Genomic DNA, 23,495 nt, shown 5'->3' on the forward strand with positions numbered 1-23,495 from the left:
ATATAGCCTCAAATAGTTTTTAATACATCAGCTATAAAACATTTTCAAGTTAAAACACCAAAACCATCTCTCAAAAATTCACCAAAGATTGCCTAAATTAGTGTTTTTAAGACTCCAGTTTCCGATTTTATTTTTTTAAACCTACCCCTTTCCACTTTTACATGATTAAAGACAGCCTAAACATTTTTGACTCATAAATTTTTCCGAATTTGCAGAGGAGAAATCCTGAACCACTTCTAGCTTCAAAAAAAACTTTTAATTCAGTTTCTCAATATTTTATTCTGGAGCCTTTGAGTAGCCTCCCCCTCCTCCTTTTAGATTGTCCAAGTTATAAACGTTTTAAGACCTCAGTAACGTGGGTTAATTTTTGGACTTACCCCCTTTGCAAGAGCAGCGTTGTTTCCCAAACTCGTGCTGCTGTTATTTTTCTCGTTTCCTTTCCCCCCTCCCCCAAATTTCCATTTTAGCAAGCGTTGGATTGAAAAACATTGGAATTTAGTGATTCCTGAAGTCTAAGAAACATGTTAAAAATGCAGTAACAGTTGCCCATCGGTGTTTCAAACTAGCATGAAAATTTTCCCCCCGATTCTTCAAAATTCCCATTTTCATTAAAATCTTCATAATCCCTGATAGTTCCCGTTTTACCTGGTATGTGGACGCCCTTTGCTTCATCCCGTCAGCAATCAATTTTAATCGGTAATTCAGATTCAACTATAAGGCAATTTAAGAGCGCACTTAATTTTTCTTTATGTGTGCAAAGTTGACAAGAAAAAAAAATGCAAATGACAAAAAAAAAAAAAAAGGATGATTGAAAACAGCAAAAGAAAAGGCTAAATTTTCAATTAGAGACAATTGCTTCCAAAATTTAGGGAGAATAGTGAGCAACTGTGCGGTCTGCAATGCAGTGAATTGGATAAAACAGAACTATACCTAAAAAAAGTCAAATGGCGAGAGTCCAAAAGCAGGTTGCAAACAAAACAAGCCCACGACGGAAAATCAAGAATCGAGAGAATGTTGATGTAAATTCATAGTTAGAACGGTCCAGTAATATATATATAGAGAGAGAGAGCTCCGTCTTGGAAATATTGTCCAAGATGGAAGGTCTTGCACTCATGATGACAAATCAAATTATTTACTTAGATAAGTAACTATCTTTAATGATAAGAACAAAAACAAACGTTAAAGAAATAAGGAAAACAAAACCCAACACAAAATTCCTACAAAATCGGGTTATGTACCTGAATATAAAAACAAAACGCATTCAAAAATCAGTTCGCTGACCACAACAGTGACATTTGCAACAGTTCATGTCTGAACGGCATGGTTCCTTGCAGCTATTGACACTGTCGACCAGTGTCCGCTGATTGAGCAAATTCATACCCTGCTATCTATTAGAAACTCTTCAGCTTTATCATATTAGTATAGATCAGCTCAAAATATAAATTTAATTTTTTACCTAGTTTATTTTAAATCAGTTTTTCTTGACCTTTTTTAACCTGAAGTTGGCAAAACCTTTTGAAAAACATGTGCGACTGGTGAGGTTTTATCTGTTTCTTTTCTTGCGAAAATAAATAAAAATTTTGATTTACCGACCACAGGGATAGAAGTGACATTTGCCAACAAAAATATAGGAAAATATAGGAATTTTCTGAAAAAAATATAGGAATTCGATGGAAAATATAGGAATTTTCTGCAAACAATATAGGAATTTTTCGAAATAATATAGGAATATTTTGAAAAAAAAAGGATATACAGGAATTTCGATAACAAAGCTCGCCAGTATGACATTTTTTTTCAAAATGCAATACTACTATTCGATTAAAAACATGTAATTACACTACCTGACATAAGTGCAATACATACGCATAAATAAGTCTAAAAATACACACAAAATCAATTTTACAAACAGTAAAAGAGCGTAAAACTGTAATTTGTACTAAACATATTAAGGCATACTTCTTTAAAAATAAAAAAAAAATAGACCAAACTTTTTGTAGATGAACACAAATCTTTCTTAAAATAGTTGTGTCACTAATCTAATTTTTAATGAAAGATTTTGCATGATCCGATACTGCGATGGGCAAGCTGTACAGTAGAATGAAATTCGTGAAGTTCTGTTCTAATTTATGTTATCACTTGACAATGCAGTAAAAGCCAAACTTAAAGTTTTATAAGTTGTTGAAACATGTGCTATGCTGAAATCAAAGTCACATGTCACAGTAATATCAGGGGTCAATCCAGGTTTCATTTTTTAAGTCCCCGTTATGCGAAAAAGCAAAATATTTTTTGTGAATTTTCTTTATTTTTGTGAAAAAGAAATTATTGTGAATTTCCTTTTCTTTTCTAGAAAAAAGTGTTCAGGTAAAAATTTAAATGTATGCAAATTAAAAATTTAAATGTATACTGTGATTTTTTTCCAGAAAAATCTCTGATATGATACTTTTTGACCATTTCCCCCCCACCCCCCCCGAAAATCCTGACTTTTCAGTACCAAATTCGATCATAGTTGAAATCCACGATTTCCCATGACTTTGAAGGACACCCAGTAAAATATATATTTGATTTAGAAATATTTGGTCATTAAAGCAAAATAATCCAGACCTAAAAAACTTGGTGGCCACCACTGTCCCAAAGTTTTAAAGTACAAAAAGTGAGGGGGGGGGAGTTAGTTTTTACTACTTTCATTAAAAAAAAATTAATAAATAGAACCTTGCACTTGTTTACAAAAACATGCATTTTGGAAAATTTAAGTTAAAATAGGTTTTTAAATTACTTCAAAATAAATAAATGAGAAGTCGTTAGGAAACTGCATTTTAGTAATCAAAACCGTTTCTTTAAGTTCATACCAAAGCCTCCAAATCAATGAGGATCGAATGCAATTGTGCAGATAAAATTTCACTTTTCTAGAAACTAATGCAGGGCTCCCAACACATTTCAGTTTTAGAAAAGGGTAAAAGAGGACCAATTTCAATCAAAAAGAGGACTAAAGAGGACCAGTTAGGATTAAAAAGAGGATCTTGAGAGGACCATTCATTTAAACACAAGGAAGCATCAAAAGGCAAATTAGCTGCCTGCTGCTAAATCCCTGAAAATAATTTGTTAATTAACCATAATACTGATTTTTAATGATACAATTCCTTTTTCACCTTCTGCACAACTGATCTTTTTATCCATTGAATAATATTATTTACACAAACATTTGGATGGGAGGGGAGGGGGAGGCACTTAGCGCAGCACTTAAGGCAGCCTCCATAGAACTAAATGGGCGTAATGATACATTTTGAATTGAATCAGGGATGCTGGTAGTCTCACTGAAGGATAGATGAAGCTGTGCTTCATCTTTCTATAGTTTAAAATTATTTTTGTGTTTTTCTGTATTGTAATGCTTCTTTAATAGCATTTATATCCCTTCTCCACCGATATGAATCCATCACACACCAAACAGATCTACTGTAAAGTCAGACCAAACAACGTAAGTAGAAGCACAAATTTGTAAATTACAGCAGACACGTGTTTCGGCGTTACAGGGAACGCCTTTTTCAATGCAAAAAATAATGAGCTTATGGATGAAAAGACATCCGACAAAAGCCAAGAGCAGATAAGCATGCAGCTTAAAAGATAAAAACAGCGGATTAGCCAAACAACAATGACAAAGTTTGACTGTATTGAAAGTTTCCCTAAAAATGTCTGAAATTCTCAATCACAAAGAGAAGCAGATCACATGAGGCATAGTTTTGCAATTTTCATATTCAAAGTATATTTTCAAGAATCATAAAGCTTACATTAAAAAAAAAAATAATCCATGATTGCAGGGCCATGAGTGCTTTGAACTTTTATGGAGGGGGGGGGACAAATTCCCCCTTTAGCAGGCATCATGCCGCCTGCCTTGTCTAGTGGTTAGAGAAGTCTGACTGCGATAGGAAGGTCCGGGTTCGAATCCCGGCTCGGGCATGGACGTACTTTCTCTCTCTTGTCCTTGTCCCCTATAAATGGGTCCTTATGGCATGTGTGTACTGTAGAAGTCGGACTTCACACCAAATTACTCTACAGTTGGAAAAGTGAAGCAGTGCACCTCAAATTGCCAGCCTACTTGGCACACGACAACAACAGCAGCAGGCATCATGACAATGAAATGATGTACAAATTCAACTTCATATAATTACATAATTCAACTTTGTTTCATATACAGACGCTACTTTAAAATGTTATGTGCTCAATTGTTTAAATTTAATACCCCTCCCCCTCCCACACAAAAAAAAACAGTAATAACCCAAAATAAGCTAATGATAATCAAAATTATGTTTGGAAAACTAAATAAGCTTGAATTAAACGGCACAAAAAATATTAATTTTTTAGTTATTTAAGTAAAAATTTAACCGAGTTAATCTGACGTAGCATGTCAAAATAACTTCTAATTGCCATAAATATAAAAATATTTATAAGATGCAAAACGATTGAAAGCTCAGAGAAGCAAATTTTCACGAACCAAGTTCAATGTTGGCATGCTTCCCATAAAATAAATTTATTTATTTTCTACTAAATTAAACCTAAAACATGCTAATCTAAGTTGGAATATGGGAAAATAACATTCGATTGGGCAAAATATTTTAATATTTACATGATTCAAAAAGATTGAAATTTCAAACATTAAAAGCAATTTTCCGCGAAGTCCGAGTAAGTTCAATGTTACCATGGTTTCTAAAATAATTCCTACGTTAATTATTGAAATTAAATGAAAAATAAGCTAATCTAAAGTAGTATATGTCAAAATAACTTCCAATTGTCAAAAACATTTAAATGTTTACAAGATGCAAAAGGATTGAAATTATTTTCCGCGAAGTCCGAATAAGCTCAACGTTGTTATTGTTTTCAAAATATTTCCTTCGTTAATTATTGAAATTAAACGAAAAATAAGCTAAACTAAGGTAGCATATGTCAAAATAACTTCCAATTGTGGAAAACATCAAAATATTTACAAGATGCAAAAGGATTGAAATTTCCAACGCGAAAAGCATTTTTCCGCAAAATCCGATTAAGTTCAATGTTGCCATGGCTTCCAAAATAATTCCTTCGTCAATTATTCAAATTAAACGAAAAATAAGCTAATCTATAGTAGCATTTGTCAAAATAACTTCCAATTGTCAAAAACATCAAAATGTTTACAAGGTGCAAAAGGATTGAAACTATTTTCCGCGAATTCCGAATAAGCTCAATGTTGTTATTGTTTTCAAAATATTTCCTTCGTTAATTATAGAAATTAAACGAAAAATAAGCTAAACTAAGGTAGCATATGTCAAAATAACTTCCAATTGTGGAAAACATCAAAATATTTACAAGATGCAAAAGGATTGAAATTTCCAACGCGAGAAGCATTTTTCCGCGAAATCCGAGTAAGTTCAATGTTGCCATGGCTTCCAAAATAATTCCTTCATTAATTATTGAAATTAAACGAAAAATAAGCTAATCTATAAAAACATATGTCAAAATAACTTCCAATTGTCAAAACATCAAAATGTTCACAAGATGCAAAAGGATTGAAATTTCAAACGCGAGATGCAATTTTCCGCGAAGTCCGAATAAGCTCAATGTTATTGTTATGGTTTCCAAAATATTTCCTTGGTTAACTATTGAAATTAAACGAAAAATAAGCCAATCTATAGAAACATACGTCAAAATAACTTCAAATTGCCAAAAACATCAAAATGTTCACAAGATGCAAAAGGATTGAAATTTCAAACGCGAGATGCAATTTTCAGCGAAGTCCGAATAAGCTCAATGTTATTGTTATGGTTTCCAAAATATTTCCTTCGTTAATTATTAAAATCAAACGAAAAATAAGCTAAACTAAAGTAGCATATACTAAAATAACTTCTAATTGTGGAAAACATCAACATATTTACAAGATGCAAAAGGATTGAAATTTCAAAAGCGAGAAGCATTTTTCCGCGTCCGAGCCGAGTAAGTTCAATGTTGCCATGGTTTCCAAAATAATTCCTTCATTAATTTTTGAAATTAAACGAAAAATAAGCTAAGCTAAGGTAAGCACATGTCAAAATCACTTTGGATTGTAAAAAAAATCAAAATATTAACAAGATGCAAAAGGATTGAAACCTCAAACACGAAAGCAATTTTTCGCGATAAATCATATCGAATATATATGTTCAGAAAATTGCACCAATGAAATATTTTTAAAAGAATTACAAGCACAATCCAAACAATAAATAAATTCAAGCAATAAAGAAACTGTTTATACTTTTTCAAGGTTTTCAAACACTAGAAAATGTGTGTGTGTGACCTTTTTTTTCTCCCCAAGAACTTTTCAAGGTTTTTCATGGGCGTACGAACTTTGTTTAACACGCGCTGCGGCGGCGTGCTTGGGAGAACAGTAACTTTTAACGAAATGAAAAACTTTTAAAATCTGATATTTAAGTAAAAACAATATAAAAGCGAACTAATCAGACCATAATGTCAAAAGTCTAAAGCGGACTTTACCATAAAACACGGACTTTGGCGGGAAAAGCGAACCATTTGGGAGCCCTGCACAGTAGGAAAGATAAAATGGCGGCTGCACGTGGATCGCGGAAAAGGCGGTAGCCAAAAGTCGAGGGGAAAAGTAAAAAAAAAAAAAAAAAAAGGAATCGGAAACTGAAAATATAGGAAAATATAGGAATTATAGGAATTATAGGAACTTTTTCAGAAATATAGGAAAATATAGGAATATAGGAACGCTGCGATGCCTGCGACCATTAAGAACTTGTGAAAAAGTTTATGGACCAGGGAGGTTTATTTATCTTTCAGGGCAAGAATAAATGAACAAATAAATAACACTCTACCTGGTTTTAAAGAATCATCACTTTCAATGTAAAAGTAAGTCCACATTTGAGAAAAATCACAGGTAATTCAGGAAAGTAATCAATGTTCAAGTAAAAAATGCTTTATAGGATATTGTGCCATTTTTTTCAGAAGGATGTCTTTTTTTATTTTTAAAGCAACTGAGCAAAATCTCTGAGGACGGGTCAAAATCTTCTGACCACCGGTGCTGGCCTAGGATCACTGATTGAGACTTTGAAATAATTTAATTGCTTTTACATGCATTTGAAAAAAAAAATAAGGATATGGCATCTTTATGTTAAATCATTTTGCAGAACGAAAATAAATTGAGAAATAATCCTTTTCAGCGTATTACTATTTTTAAAAAAAACATTTATACATTTTAAGAACAATGGTAATAAATAATTGACGTACTTTAGAAAGTAACACAGGTGATAGGTTTCCAAAACTATCCATTAGAATGATCTGGCTGTTATAAGCAGGCATCATAGCTATAGTTAGTTTAGCATAGTTTTGCAACTAAAAAGGAAAAGGAAACAATGAGAAGTGCAAACAAGTGTAAAATAGGAAAGGCATTTTAAGCTACATGCCCCAATAATACCCACAATCAAGTGGGTTGTTAGGGCTGGAAACTATCCAACAAGGAGAAGGCATAACTGTTATTTAACTTTCACACCACTATTATAAAAGAGCAAGAGTAAATGCCTAGGAGAATGATAAAAGCTCCAAGTGGGCTAGTCTTGAACTAAAGTAATTCACTTAAATAACAAAGTATGCATTAGTAACATCAAAATTACTTGAAAATAATTATAACATTAGTAAAATCAAAAATAATAATTGCAACCATAATCTATAACTTGAAGGCTAAAAATTTAAAGCAAAACCAAGGAATCAACATGGGTAAACAAACATTTTGCAAGTAATAACTCATAGTCCTATTAATAAGATAGCTCTTATGAATGCATAATGAAACCCTCTGTCACAGTTCTCATGTTGTTTAGTCTGATTTATAAATGCACCCTAAAAATCGTTTGCACATGGTAGTTGCAGACTTCTGCATTAGTTTTCCATAGCAGCTGCTCTCTTTATGCATATGAATCCCCTCCAAATAATGAAAAAGTAAATTTATTAAATTAAGTAAAATAATATTTAAACACACTTCCAGATTTGTTCATTCTCCAGAATGAGCTTCTTCCATTGCTCCTTAAAATATACATTAATACCTAGCTACATAGCTAATGTACTATATTTTTGGCTACTACCTTTCTTTACTTTATTGAACAATGCTCATGCAAAAAAAAAAAAAAAATCCATGAAAATTAACTTATGAGGTCAGTAGTAGACTGAGTCACTGCTGATACTATTCTATGTACATATAGGTGTGCAAGGAACTTGCTTTGTTTATTATAGCTAGCTAGTCAAAAATTCAGAATAAAAACAATGAAAAACCACAACACTGTCCCTCCCCCCTAAAAAAACCCGGTTACGGAAAAAAAGTACTTTACCGTTTATAACCAACTTTTAAAAGTCCATATTTACAAGCAGTAAAACAAGCCAAAAATTTTTTAGTTGTGAAAATCTGATTTAAGTTTTAATGGAAAGTAAATATCTGCTGGTAAAAAGATGTGCATCACTTGAAACTCATTCATATAAAGATGTTAAATGCTACACAGAACATGCTGCTAATTAATGTCACATTACTTTCCAGCCAAATTGATTTAGTAGAGAAACTTTTTTAAACCCAGAAAACAAAATTATTATTATTATTTATTTATTTATTTTGAATATTTAATTGTTGAAATCTCATAACAACAAACTTCACACACCTGCACAATTTGTTCGTAGTAACCAGGGCTGTGGAGTCATACTGATTTTGGGGTAAAGGAGTCGTTCCAAAACATGCCGACTCCTACTCCAGGTTTTTTTTATTTCTTTAATTTTCAGACTCTCTTTGCATTCTTAAAAAAACTGACTACCTATTAATTTGATTACACGCTACTAATAAGAAAATGCTTGGCATTGTGGCAACCAGCTGGCTTGATTATTTATCGAGCTTTCTGTAGCAGCTACCTACACCGTCTCCTAGTTTGCTTATTTTTAAACTTTATTTAAGTGATAGCAACTGCCAGCAAACAATTTTGTTGCCTAATATTTCCTAAGTAATCACTTTCAAATAAAAAAAATAATATATTTTACACCTCGATCTCAGTTATAAAATAGTAAAAGGAATGTATGAATCGCTTGAGCAAGTCGGGAATCTTTTGAGGGTGCTTGGTAAATTCAAATAAGTGTTGGCTTGAACCGAAAGCGCAAATCCAAAAGATCCGATAAAATATTAATCTAAAGACTTTTTTTAATCTAAAGACTTGATCTAAGAAAGCTTGGTTATCACTGAAAAGTTCAAAATAAAATCAGTACATAATTTCTTGCTTAAAACACTCAATAATTGTAGTTAATCCTAAAATCTTCTTATTAAAGTTAATTCTAAAGCTGCCAATAAAACTAAAATTAAAAATTGAGTCAAGAAATATAGCTATAGTCAAAGTTATTCGTACAAAGCCAGGGCCAAATACAGGCTAGTTTTGCTACCGTTTTTCGGTACCTTCACAAAAATCTTGTTTTGAAATCGGTACTTTCACAAAAAACAAGTAATAAAATCAGTAGCTTCACAAAAACATCGAAAATTTCACATAAATTCGCATTTTAAAATATAAAATTTATTTCTCTGTTTAAAAACAAAATTTACTCATAACATTGTAAGCTGGTTTAAATGAACAATCACTTAAATAGAAACCTTTTTGTAGTATTTTAACTAATTTTTAGCTGTTTCTCGCCAAAGTGTATTTGTGCTATAGTATCGCAATCTTTCAACGTCTGTTTTGAGAAACCGTTTTTCTCATAATTTCCTATATTGTACACAGTATATAGCCCATTAAACTGAAACTACGATGGTATTTTTTGTACTTCTTAGGTTTTTTAGCTCCCCCCCCCAAAAAAAAAAACGAAACCTGTTAAAAATAATACTAGATGACATTGACACTTTTCGAACTAAAATTTAACTTATTTTAGTTCTCTTTTACAAAAATGAGGATGCCTCTTTCTAAAATTTCACAAAAACAGTGCAAATGATAAAAAAAAAAAACTTTCACAAAAATAGAATGATGCAATACTTTCACAAAAATAGGTAGCGAGAAAAAAATCCTGGATTGGCCCCTGAAAGCTGTATATCACCGCATTTTAGGTCAAATTTGAACCAGACATACATGTATCCGACCTCTCCCCTCAATATAATAAAATATTTTAGTTGAAATTTTTAAAATGAGATTTAAGATTTATGGGAATATTATTGGGGAATTTTTCAGATTTGAGGTATTTCAATTTTCATATAGCTCTGAGATTCAGTTCAGGTGGTATCCGGATATCACTAGGGAGGGGAGAGGACTGCCCCCTTACAATAAAAGTTTTTTGACTAAGCAAAAAAAAAAAAAAAATCTCTCAAGTTACAGCTTTCAAAAATAGAAAGACAGGATTTGATCAACATCTGTTAGTTAAACATTAAAGGGGAGCAAATTAATCCTATTCTTTTTTTTTTAATGGGATTTTTAAGTATTCTCACTTTAGAATTCGCAACTATTGGATAAATCGATTTTCAAATTGAATTTTTAACACTGTACACACCTTAGGTTTACAATAAAATAAAACGCGAAAATTTCATAAAAAGGAATTAATATTTCAATCTCTGTTTAGGGTCCCCTCCCCTTCCAATGAGGAAGGGGGATTTTGAAAAAATAATAATAAATAATAAAAAAGCCAGAGTCAGACGTTTCAAAATCTAGGAGTCGGAGTCGGCAGCTTTTCTTCTGACCTCACAGCCCTGGTTGTAACAGGAGTTTCGTTATAATAGACTTCAAGCAATGTAAACGCAATGGAAAATAAATTGGGACTAAAAAAATATTTTGATGTATTGGCATTTATTGTAATGGAATTTTCTCGCATTCTGTTAAGATAATTAGTTGAATGGGGAGAAAATGTCTAAATTAAGAATCAGCCTAAAATTTTCATAGGCAGCAAATATTGTTACATTGCAGCCAAGATCCTTAGATCTCTTACAGCTTCTACAAAGCTTCCCGATTTCTAATAATATTTACTAAGCAATTGGTATGTGTTGCTATTTTAAATTAACGTAAATTTTCTTTTACGAAATTCAGAAAGAAAAAAAATCTTACATAGGTCACTTTGCTACCAATGCAAGCTTGCAACCAGGGGCGGACTGGCCCGCCAGCCAATGGGCCCTGCCGCCTACACGCCATCAAGTCTGAACACCTTTTTAAATTTTTTAAAAATATTTTTTATAAATTTATTTTATTTTTGGTTGAAAAAAATCCCTTTTTTTTCATTTTGCACTTTTTTATACTTTTGCACCTATTTTTTTCTGCTCCCCCCCCCCCCTTTTTGTGAAATTTAGAGGCCAAGGTTGACACCCTCTTAGGTATTAATAAATAAATTGGAAACGATTCATTTCTTATATCTCTCTCATGAGTTCATGCTTTTTCACATGAACTGTTTTAATTATGTACAGGGTTCATACATTTGTGGTTTAAAAAAATCAAACTTTTCCAGGTTGTATTTTAGAAAATTTCAGGTTACTCGCTTCATTCAAAATTAAGTTTAAATAGCAATATTTTCAAAACAGTAAGTAAAATTGTTTGAAGTAGCAGTGCAGAAGAACTGAAACTTTTCCCCTTAGATTTAAAAAAAAACTTGGAATTTTCTGTTTTGTCTCTTTCATTTTTTTTTTTTTTTTTAAACATTTTGTTCAAATTTGTTTTAATTCGTTTACTACTTGTTGAAGAGAAAGTACACCATACCTGCCAACCTCCGAGAAAAAAAATCCGGAAGATTTTTTTATTTTTATCCACAAGATTTTAACGCAAAATAAAATCAAACAGGACACCTACCCTCTTTACATTTAACAATATATTAGTTATGAATTTCATATCAATTGAAATTACTTTCGTTTAGTAAATATTACTTTTATTGCTTTCTTTAAAAGTTTGGAAATAACATTTGTTACTCATCTTAAAAAAAGAACGAAGCAAAAACAGCTCGAATTGAGAGAATGAGAAGATAATTGGCGCCGAAATTGTGCCTCTAGTTGCCCGCCGTGACGCTTGCTTTGATTAGATCCCAATGAAGTCATGCGCTGTATCACTCAGTGACATCATAATCTTGCCCTGCTTCTTCTCGTGCCATTCTCTTACGGCAACCTTTCCTTGGCTACTTGGCCTAAAACGCGGTGCCGCGTTCCACAAAAGTATCGTTAGCGCCAAAATTGGCGAGATAATTATTTTTCCTACAAAACGTGAAAAATCCGGAAGATTTTGCTCATAACCGGAAAAACGGAAAAGGACATAAAAATCCGTAAAACTTCCGGGAAATCCGGAAGGGTTGGCAGGTATGAAGTACACTCAACTTATTTTAGACTTTCTATGATGTGATGTGTCATGTGTAATATTAGCGTTTTGCTGTAATCGCGCAGCAATCTTTTAGCATCAGCTTTTGGTTTGCAATACTTTTATTTTCTGATTAGAAAAAACACAAAACACATTGAGCAAATTACAAAGCTATTTCTCAGTATAACTATAGTTAACTCATTGCAACAATTGCCATACCAAAAATGCATAATAAGAAAAATCAACATCCATTGATCATAGGTCAATGCCAATAATCATCAGTTTTTTTTCTTTCACATATTAAAGGATGCTGTACAATTAAAAATTTTCTTTTCTAGAAAAAAATTAATTTTTAAGAATTCATAATTTATTGCACATTTTATGCTAATTTCAATAGTTTACATTAAGATAAACATCCAATTCTGTTTTTGGAAATTTATGTCTACTTTTATCGTGCAAATGGCTACTAAGTGAAAAATTTAAGATAATAAGTAGCTTTTTGAATTTGTTGAATAAAAGTAGTTATATATAATTAGTAATCCTTAAAAAACTACAATTAAGATAAAATAGTCAGTTCTAAATCAATTTATTAGAATAAAAAAATGTTCTGAAGATAACATTTTGCATTTTCCTAGAAAATAATAACATATTATCGGGAAAAAAAGGCGCATTTTTTGCAATGTTTTTAATAGTTTGCATTGCAATAAACATCCAATGCCGTTTTCAGAAACTTAGAAACTTAAAAATTCTTGTGTACTTCAATCCTGGGAATGAACAAATACATACGGCGGCTGCGCCGAAATATATATATATATATATATATATATATATATTTGAATTTGTAGCATGAAAACAATTTAAAAATAATCAATCTTTATGAAACTAGAATTCAGTTGAAAAGTTTTTAGCACTTTTGCGTACAAGGCAATGAGGATAAGATTAAGTTTTAGGTTAAAATTTTTCATTTCTCAAGAAAATTATTTAAAATAATTAAAAAAAAACAATTTGCAGCACATTTTGTGTTATTTTCATTAGTTTGCAATTAAAGACAACATCCAAATTCTGTTTTGTTTTAGGAAATTTAGACATTTAAGGACCACCTCTATTTCCATCTTGTGAATGATCAAATATAGCAACTATGTTTTACACGTAGCTGGAAAGAATTTCAGATTAAAAAACGATTTTCCCTGATCAACCCTCCCATCTTCAGGATTGTGCCTCAAAAGCAGTAAATTGTCTTCCTCCCTGTTGAGTTTGTGCATAATTCCTGTTCACCCGAAGAATTTTTTCTTAGGAACTATTGAGGGTCAAAAATCGCAACTGCGGAAGTTTTTTTTAGGTTGCCACATTTTTTTTGCCAGTGTCATTTTGCCTCAAAATTTTTACATTTTTTTAAAGGAAACATAGATAAAAATGAAGATTAGATCTCAAAGAACAAAATTCCCTGGGAAAAAATTGGAAAAAAGAAAGTTTTTTAGGGCAAATTTCGAAAATTTCCTGAGTTTTACCTGACATTTTTCCTGACAATTCCAGGTTTTCCCGGAGCGTACGAACTCTGTATTATGCAATAAAATGTTAAAACCAATGTTCTCCTTTGTTTGCCAATCAAGGAAGAATACTGATTTAAATTACACTAACAACTGTCGACTGTATATGAAAAAATGACAACACATTGTTCATTGTTCATAATTGTGGCATAAGAAAGTTTTGTTGTACAGGAAAAAAATATATACTACACCTGATAAGAAGTTTCCTCTTCATAAGTTGGATCTAACAGATCAATGTCTTTGCTACAAACCTGAAATAAACAATATTTCTAATATTTGATGCCCAAAAACATTTAATGATATCAAATATTTACATAAAATTATTTATTATGCATTTAGCTATTTTTAAATAGTATATAGACACAAAAACTGATGTAACTTGACTTACTAAATTGCATCCAACCGGTAAATCATATATTTCAACACCAGCATTTGATAGAGCAGCACCAGCACATGTAACAGCAGCACTAATTGCTGTAAGGCAATTTAATTTTTAGAAATTGACATTTAAAAAATAGAAAAAATGTAAGAGAAAACAACTTACATGCTTACCTCCTCCATCATTTTCTAACACTATAATGGAAATGTCTAGCCTTGATTTGGGAAATTTATGCTAAAGAAAAAAAAAGGAACAAAATTTGTACTTCAGATAACATAAAAATAGAACATTAAAACGTTTGTTATCACTAAATTTGACAAACAGCGACATTTGGTTGTTATTAAAAAATATCCTTTAAAACAGCTAATTGATCTGATCTTTAATGGTCTCCGAATTTTTAGTTAAGATTCATGGACAAAATTCAGTAGATTCCTTTAAATGTTAAGTTTTTTAATCTCATTGATTGCCTATTGGGTTAGATTTTATGGTTTGTCACAAGAGTGAAATCATACTAAAGACAAATGCTTTCAACACATACGAGGGCCATCCGGAAAGTAGTATCCGTTTGTGAAATAAAGACACAGAAGTAAATATTAACAAATGTAAACATTTTTACTTCTCCACATAATCGGCAAGCAAATTTAAGCATTTGTCATAACACATGACGAGTTTTTGTATTCCAGCATCATATTCCTCCGCCGCCAGCCGATTGAAATACGTAGTCAAACCTTCTTTAAGTTCTTCATTGCTGTCAAATCTTTTTCCCGCCAAAAACTCTTAGTTTTGTAAAGAGATGAAAATCTGAAGGGGCCAACTCCGTGCTATACGGTGGATGGTCGAATATTTCCCAATTGAATTGCTGCAGAAGTTGTTGTTATTTCCGCTGCATGAAGCCTGGCATTGTCATGGAGGAGAATGACGCCATCAGACAACAGACAAGGATGAATGTTTCTTGCGTTGAGAAATTTTATCACAGACCTCAATTCACAACTGGCGATGTTCTTTTAAACATTATGAACGGCCACAGAAACAACACAGGCAATGCTAACGTCATGGAAGTTGCAACAGAGAAGGTAGACAAGCCACTGAAGAGGTCTGACCTTGACCGGCAGCTATTCGCGTCGTCAGCGCCTCATGCAGCAAAAATAGGTACTACTTTCCGGATGGCCCTTGTATATAAAGACAAAGGACCCAAACAAGTTTGCCAAAAATTATAGCTGATGTAGATGCTTCGATTATTTTACAAAAAGCAATTCTGTTGTAAAGAAAAAATTGATCTTGTCTAAATAACTGAATGTATCACATTTATACTAATATTATAAAGAGAGAGAGCGAATTTTTGGGTGTTTATATGTTCCAGGTAATCTTTGGAACCACTGCAACTATTCGAAAAATTCTTTCACTACATGAAAGGTGCATTCTTACTGAGTTACATAGGCTATAATGTATGCTTATATGTATTCATACTATTTTTTTAAACCAATAGTTTGTCTTGGCCACCAGTTATTGTTTCCTACTGTTTTGCTCTTATATACATGAAAACAAAGCCTGATTGCACGCACCCGTGATAACCAAATGGTTGACGGTTTTGTTCGAACTGAATGCAGAGGGTTGGGAACACGTGAAAGAAGCAAATATCACGATGCTAGCATGAGAGTCTGTCAAACCCTTAAATGGTATTGAGGCTGTAGAGGATAAGGTAAATAGCATACTCTTAGCATGGAACATTGCAAACCAATTGAAGTCACAGAATGCTAATGCTTCAAAATTTAATTTGAAAGGAATTATAACTGAGAATCGCTTCGAGCGAATTAGTTTTTGAATTCAAGTAGTGAGGATAGATGATATTAATTCATGCTTCTAAAGGTTATTATTTTGCATGCATTTTGGGCTATCTTTTAGGGTGTTTAATTCATACTAAAACCAAAATGAAAACCATCCACTAATGAACCTACTTAAGTACATATAGTTTAGCAAATTCTAATCTTAAAGAGTAAATGCACATAATTACCCTACATTCAAAGTCAAGAGTTTAAACAATGACGAATGAAGAACTTTCGATAAGAAAGAAATCGACAAAGAGGAAAAAAAAATAAAACTATTTGGAGCAGTATTCTTCATGATTGTACTTAGGCTTTTAAAACCATATAATTTAAGAATATAGCTCACAAATGTAATATCAGGAAGAAATTATAAATAAATAAATAAATAAAAAAAATAGAGGCATGTCAAAAAAAAAAAAAATTCTGAATAAATGAGTACAAGAAATGGTTGAATGGCATCCCAGGATTGAGAAAGACTCAACTCTTAATCGAATTACAACATTTATCATATTAGAAAATAAGAATTTTGTCAGGCAAGAATTCATTTAGAACATTTTTTTGGTCCAACATATTTCTCCCATTTTTTGGCAGTTAAAGGTCCTGCCAGCCTATCAGGCAGCGAGTATAGAATTTGGTCTAATAGAGGACAACAAACCTCCGAAACTAACCTTATTTGATACATCTAAGGTTCTTACTTCGCTCCTGAACTCAAAGAATTGTTTATAACTATGTTAATTTTTATGTCAACTTTTAGATCCTTATGGCAAACATTTTAAAAAGATCTCTGTCACAACATATGGCAAGAAGAATGTCAGCAGAAATACTAAGTCTTCCAATGTTAAATGACACACTGCAAAAAAAAAGAAAAAAACCCTGAAGCGTTACTGATTATTTCCGTGGAATGTTTTGGGATTTCATAGAATTTGTTTCTCTTCCTGAGAAAAATCAAGTAACTTTGTCCAAAAGCTTCTGTCAGGAGGAAAAACTAATTAAAGTTCTTGGCGGACCTCACAAATGTGTCTTGGTTGAGTCAAATTAAAAAGCATATTTAAGTAAATCATTAACATTTATTAGTACTAAAATACAACATGTTATCAAAAAAAAAAAAAAAAGGCTTCTTAAAAATATATTATTCTTGTAGAATCCTATCCAGCAATAATAAAAATATTGCAGCGAACATGAACAATAAATAGAATAGTTATACCACAGGTGCTCCTAAAAAAGTTCATCTTGATAATGGAAAAACTGTCCAGCGATATCAAATCATCTTCCGCCAGTTGATTCCAAACGAAGTCTTGAAACATCCATAAGGCCGGCCGGCCCTATTCATTTGGCATGTAGATCAAGTGTAACGCTATTCCATCATCAATTGAACGGTAGATCCAAGGGCTGGTAGCCCACTACAACAACTTATGCCGGAGGAGACATCCTGGTTATGGTTGCAGGGGAGAGAGGGATCGATGGACGGATGTCCACCGCTTAAATACAGCTTCGATGACGTTCCACACAATTTACATATTCTTGGTTGCGAGTTCGATGAAATTCACTAAGAAAACTCAAATAAATATTCTTGGCAACACTTAATTTCGTTGAAACAGTTACATTGACGGACAAGATTTTTTTCACTGTGATTTTAACTGATCCGTCAATCAAGCACCGTGCGGTTTGTTTACATTTCTTCATGCAGGAAAGAACGAAAGTTTTGAGACTGTATTTAATTAGTGCGGCGTCAAGATATGGAGAGTCCCCTCACATAAAAATAGGTAAGTATTATTAATATCATTTCCCCAGTACCGTCAAGAAAACAAATAAAAAATATCAAATATTTTGACAAGTCCCCCCTTCTTCGCATTCCGGTAACAAGGAAATGCAACATACCCAATAAATCATTCATTTAAAAAAAATATGTATAAACACCATGAAGACCTTTACACTTTGAAACAGTATGATATCAAAAACATTAAAAGACATTTAATATATTTTTGCAAACATTTTCCAATTCAATTTTACTAAAAGGCTTTGTAAAACAATCTGCGGCATTTAATTTACTGTTTACATATTTTAATTCAAAAATATTATCGAAAACCAAATTCCGTAAAAAGTGATATCTTACATCAATATGCTTTGTGCGCGAGTTCTCTACTGGTGAATGTGAAAAATCAATAGATGCCCTATTATCACAATGTAATATACATTTAATTAAATTAAATCCAGAGATTTTGGTTTGGGACATTTCATTTAAAAGTTGATTTAACCATACAATCTCCTTGGAAGCCTCACATAAAGCAATGTACTCTGCTTCCATTGTGGATAGGGCAACACATTTTTCTTTAAAGGTATGCCAAATAATAGGTACTTTATCCAAAAAAATAACTAGTCCCCCCATTGATATTCTGTCATCGTGATTAGCCGCATAATCAGAATGTGAAAAACCATTTAAGGAAATATTATCAATGTTACTTAAATTTAATTTATAATGACTAGTATATTTCAAATATCCTGTTAACCTTAGTACACATTCCCAATGTCTCATGCCTGGGTTTGCTTGAAATTGAGACAAAATGTTAACTGTGTAGGATATGTCAGGTCTTGTTTTTCCAGCTACATAAGCTAAACACCCAAGAGCATTTCTATATGGGATATCAATCATTTCGTCCTCTTCACTTTTATTTTTTGGACAGTCTTTCTTGGACAAAATGAAACCTTTTGCAATGGGTAGTGTGGACACAGGATACTTATATGCTTTAAATGTATCACACACTTTTGATATGTAGCTCTGCTGGTGGATAAACAGTTCCCTGCCTTCTTGTATGAACTCTACGCCTAACAACTTTTTTCGTTTTTCCCATTTCTTTGATATCATAATGCAATTTCAATTTACTTAAAACATGATTTATATGATTTTGATCCTTTCCAAAAATTATTATGTCATCAACATACATTAATAAAACAATTTCACTATTATAGGTATAAACACAATTAAAACTAGTCAATTTTTTAAAGTTCAGGCCTTCTAAAACACTATCAATTTCAAAAAACCAGTTACGACCTGATTGGTGTAAACCATATAGTGATTTTTCTAGTTTACAGACATAATTTGGATGGTATGGATCAATAAATCCTTCAGGTTGGCGCATAAAAATTTGTTCGTTTAAATCAGCGTATAAATATGCATTTTTTACATCAACTTGAAAATGCGACCAACCCAACAAGCATACAAAGATTGCAAAAAATGCTCTGACAAGAGAAAAACTAATAACTGGGCTAAAAACTTGAGAATAGGATTCTGGGTATTCCTGGTGGTTTCCCTGAGCAACAAGTCTAGCTTTATATCTCACCACTTCATTTTTATCATTTGTTTTAAGGTCATACACCCATCTCTTTCCTAACACCTTTTTATTTTTCTGGGGTGGTACCAATGACCAGACCTTTCTTTGGCGGATTACGTTCATTTCATCAGCCATTGCTTGTTGCCAGTTCTCCCTCTCAGGAGTCCTCAAACTTTGCTTGTAATTATTTGGAATGATAATTTCTGAAATGTTTGCTTCTAAAAGATTTATTGTTTCTTCATCCCCCCTATCTGAATTTAGGTTAACAACTGGAACCGATTCATTATTTTTGGTGGAAAAATCGAAAACATCTTGATCAAATTATATATTATGGGACTTGCAGTAGTTTTTTACATCATTTTTAGACCTTAATTTGACATACTCGCCTTCAATCAAATAGTAAATGTCCAAGCGAGTATCATTTTTTCTTTGAACTGCTTTTCTCACCCATGGAATTTCACAACAAGATGTCGAAGATTTTGTAGGGGTGGTTTTAATTTCTTCCTCCTCGATATCCATTTCACTTAAAGGTCTTATATAAGTAAAACTGTCCCCCCCTTCCCGGCTAACTTCTTGTTTATTTTTCCCCCAAATTTGGGATTCATCAAATCTAACATTGATTGTTTCCTCTACTTCCTGGGTTTCGGGGTTCCAAATCCTATAGCCCTTAGTGTTTATGGCATAACCGATCATTACACCTTGATATGCCCTCATGTCTAATTTTTTCAATTTCTGTTTTGGCCGACCTACGTAGGCTATACATCCGAAAATTCTTAAATGTTTAACCGATGGCTTTCTGCCACAATACAACTCAAAAGGAGTCTTCTCTCTTCCTGTTACAACAGTCCTATTTCGAACGTAATTGAAACATAAGGCTGCTTCGGCCCAAAAACAGTCTGGTAAATTTGATTCCCTGAGGAGGGTCCTTACCCCGTTCATTAAGGTTAAGTTGTATCTCTCTGCTATTCCATTCATTTCAGGACTAAAAGTGGTTGTTCTCTGTATATTAATACCCTGGTTCCTAAGGTAATTTTCAAAACGGGCATTTTTAAATTCTTTACCGTTATCTGAACGGATTTCTTTAATTTTTCTCCCAGTAAACCTTTCAGCCCTTTTCTGGAACCTTACAAAATATTCAAACACTTCATCCTTCGATTTCAGGAAATATACAACAGTTTTACGAGAAAAATCATCAATTAAACACAAAATATATTTCGAGCCCCCCAAAGATGGAGTGTTTACAGGCCCCATTAAATCCATATGAATTAGTCCCAATGGGGTAAGAGATTGAATCCCCCGAACCAGTTTGAAAGAAACCCTGCGGTTTTTGGCTAATTTACAAGGCTCACAACTTGGAGCATTCTTATTCTTTATAGCTAGTCCATACACATGTTTTTCTGTTTTCATTATATCTTCATTATTTTCATGACAAAACTGCTTATGCCAAACTTCCAGATTCAAGGGACTCAATCTTTCCCCATTGACCTGATTAGAATTTTCAAAAATTTTACAATTTGATACTGTAGGCTTGGGTTCTTTAAAAACATATGAAAAAGGTTTTACATAATACAAATTATCCTTTAAAAATGCATCAAAAGTTTTTCTCCCCCCTTTAAACACTGATAATTTATCATTTGAACAAGAAAAATTGAACCCATGTTTATCTATGCAAGGACCAGACATTAGATTCCGTCTTAAACCAGGAGCATAAAATACATCATTCAAAGTTATCTCATTAATTTTTCCATTTACTTTAACATTAAAAATGATTTTACCAATTCCCTCTATTTGGCTCTGTACTCCGCCTACTGCTACTTCCATTTGAACATCTTTTACTTCATTTAGTTCAAAGAACAACTTTTTGTTCCCACAAAAATGAGCAGTTGCCCCAGTATCTACTGCAAATCCCTCATTTGGATCGCTTTTACTGGCTTCTAAAACCTCATGGTTTGTTTTAATAGTACAGAAAAAACCAAATTTCTCATTTCTACCATTTTCATGTCCTGAATTAGCTTTATCATTTTCTTTCCTTGAAAAATTTCTACTTTTATTTTTACTTCTATGCCAACATTGACTTGCCAAATGTCCGGGCTTCTTGCATAGAAAACATGTTTTCTGTTTAAACTTCCCCCTGAGGATTCTCCATATCTTGAGGTGGCACTCATCACCACTGATTTGCCCTTGCCATTCTCCCCATTATTAAGGTACTTAATACGTCCTTCTTCAGCTAACAATTCTGTTAAGACATTTGAAAATGTGAATTTTTTTTTTCTTCCCAACGGTATATATTTTGTACAATTCCCCGAAAATCCTCAGATAAATTTCTAATAAGTTGAAAACTTTGTAACTTTTCATCCATTACATAATTACTTTCTTGTAACTGTTTTAAAATTATCCTTAGCCTTGATGCAAACATCCCAATACTTTCGTTTTCTAGGATTCTACATGAAAAAACTTCTTCCCATAAACTAGCAACTCTGGCCAGGGATGAGGGTTCAAAATTTTGTTTGAGAGTGTCCCAAACGACCTGGGGATCTTCAATTTCAAATATTAATTGTTTAAGTTCATCATTTATATTTAAATAAATCAATGCCAAAGCCTGATTGGCTTTCTTTTTGTTTTCGGGCACTTCCCGATTTAATGTTTTATCTTTTGTTATTTCCCACAGGTCCCTCTCTATAAGAATCATTTTCATATCCCTTGACCATGTTGACCAGTTTTGGTTATTTAACTTTTTAATGCTTCTGTAATCTTTTTCCATTTTTAAAATTTAAACTCAAAATACCAAGACACAGAGGTAACCACGCTCTGCTACCAAATGTCAGGAGGAAAAACTAATTAAAGTTCTTGGTGGACCTCACAAATGTGTCTTGGTTGAGTCAAATTAAAAAGCATATTTAAGTAAATCATTAACATTTATTAGTACTAAAATACAACATGTTATCAAAAAAAAGGCTTCTTAAAAATATATTATTCTTGTAGAATCCTATCCAGCAATAATAAAAATATTGCAGCGAACATGAACAATAAATAGAATAGTTATACCACAGGTGCTCCTAAAAAAGTTCATCTTGATAATGGAAAAACTGTCCAGCGATATCAAATCATTTTCCGCCAGTTGATTCCAAACGAAGTCTTGAAACATCCATAAGGCCGGCCGGCCCTATTCATTTGGCATGTAGATCAAGTGGAACGCTATTCCATCAATTGGACGGTAGATCCAAGGGCTGGTAGCCCACTACAACAACTTATGCCGGAGGAGACATCCTGGTTATGGTTGCAGGGGAGAGAGGGATCGATGGACGGATGTCCACCGCTTAAATACAGCTTCGATGACGTTCCACACAATTTACATATTCTTGGTTGCGAGTTCAATGAAATTCACTAAGAAAACTCAAATAAATATTCTTGGCAACACTTAATTTCATTGAAACAGTTACATTGACGGACAAGATTTTTTTTCACTGTGATTTTAACTGAACCGTCAATCAAGCACTGTGCGGTTTGTTTACATTTCTTACTTACGCATGCAGGAAAGAACTAAAGTTTTGAGACTGTATTTAATTAGTGCGGCGTCAAGATATGGAGAGTCTCCTCATATAAAAATAGGTAAGTATTATTAATATAATTTCCCCAGTACTGGAAAGTCAAGAAAACAAATAAAAAATATCAAATATTTTGACAGCTTCCTAAATTTCTACAAGTTGGAAGAATGCATACTTCTCACTGTTGTGAAAAATATTTTTAGCTACTTGTATAAAGGTTAACTGCACGTATTTAATAAGCGTATCGGCATCAGTTCGATTACGGCCAGTCCAGAATGGCTAAGCTCCTAATAAGAGCAAATAAGCCGCTAGATATCGTAACTACGCAAGCGAGTAAGATTCATGGCACTCGCTTTCAATTTTGTCATTGCTGTAGCCATGATAGTTTTTTTTTTACCGAATTAGGTCGGGACGGGCCGCTAGCATAATATAATAGCCAAAGATCGAGTAACCTGTTACTTTCAAACTCATCAAAATTTATTCGAGGATGATCAAAGAGTATTTTTTGGTTGCCAGCAAGTTTACACACAGGTATGTTTAAACATAGGAAAAAAAACCAACTCATAGGGTTTATTAAAACATAAATTT

At 32.7% G+C, this 23,495-nt stretch overlaps 1 protein-coding gene across 1 annotated transcript in view; it reads right to left on the reverse strand.

Annotated features, from left to right (window-relative positions):
- Positions 1-1,217: 1,217 nt before the first annotated feature.
- LOC129216645 (exosome complex component MTR3-like) overlaps positions 1,218-23,495 on the reverse strand; it is a 32,519-nt gene continuing 10,241 nt past the window's right edge. The window contains exons 6-10 of the mRNA XM_054850864.1: positions 14,384-14,444; positions 14,220-14,305; positions 14,023-14,082; positions 7,246-7,350; positions 1,218-1,238 (exon numbers count right to left, since the gene is read on the reverse strand). Of these exons, the coding sequence (XP_054706839.1) occupies positions 1,218-1,238; positions 7,246-7,350; positions 14,023-14,082; positions 14,220-14,305; positions 14,384-14,444 (333 nt within the window). The remainder of the gene's footprint in view (positions 1,239-7,245; positions 7,351-14,022; positions 14,083-14,219; positions 14,306-14,383; positions 14,445-23,495) is intronic.

This window comes from Uloborus diversus, chromosome 1 (genome assembly GCF_026930045.1).
Source record: "Uloborus diversus isolate 005 chromosome 1, Udiv.v.3.1, whole genome shotgun sequence".
In the NCBI taxonomy this organism is placed as follows: domain Eukaryota; kingdom Metazoa; phylum Arthropoda; class Arachnida; order Araneae; family Uloboridae; genus Uloborus; species Uloborus diversus.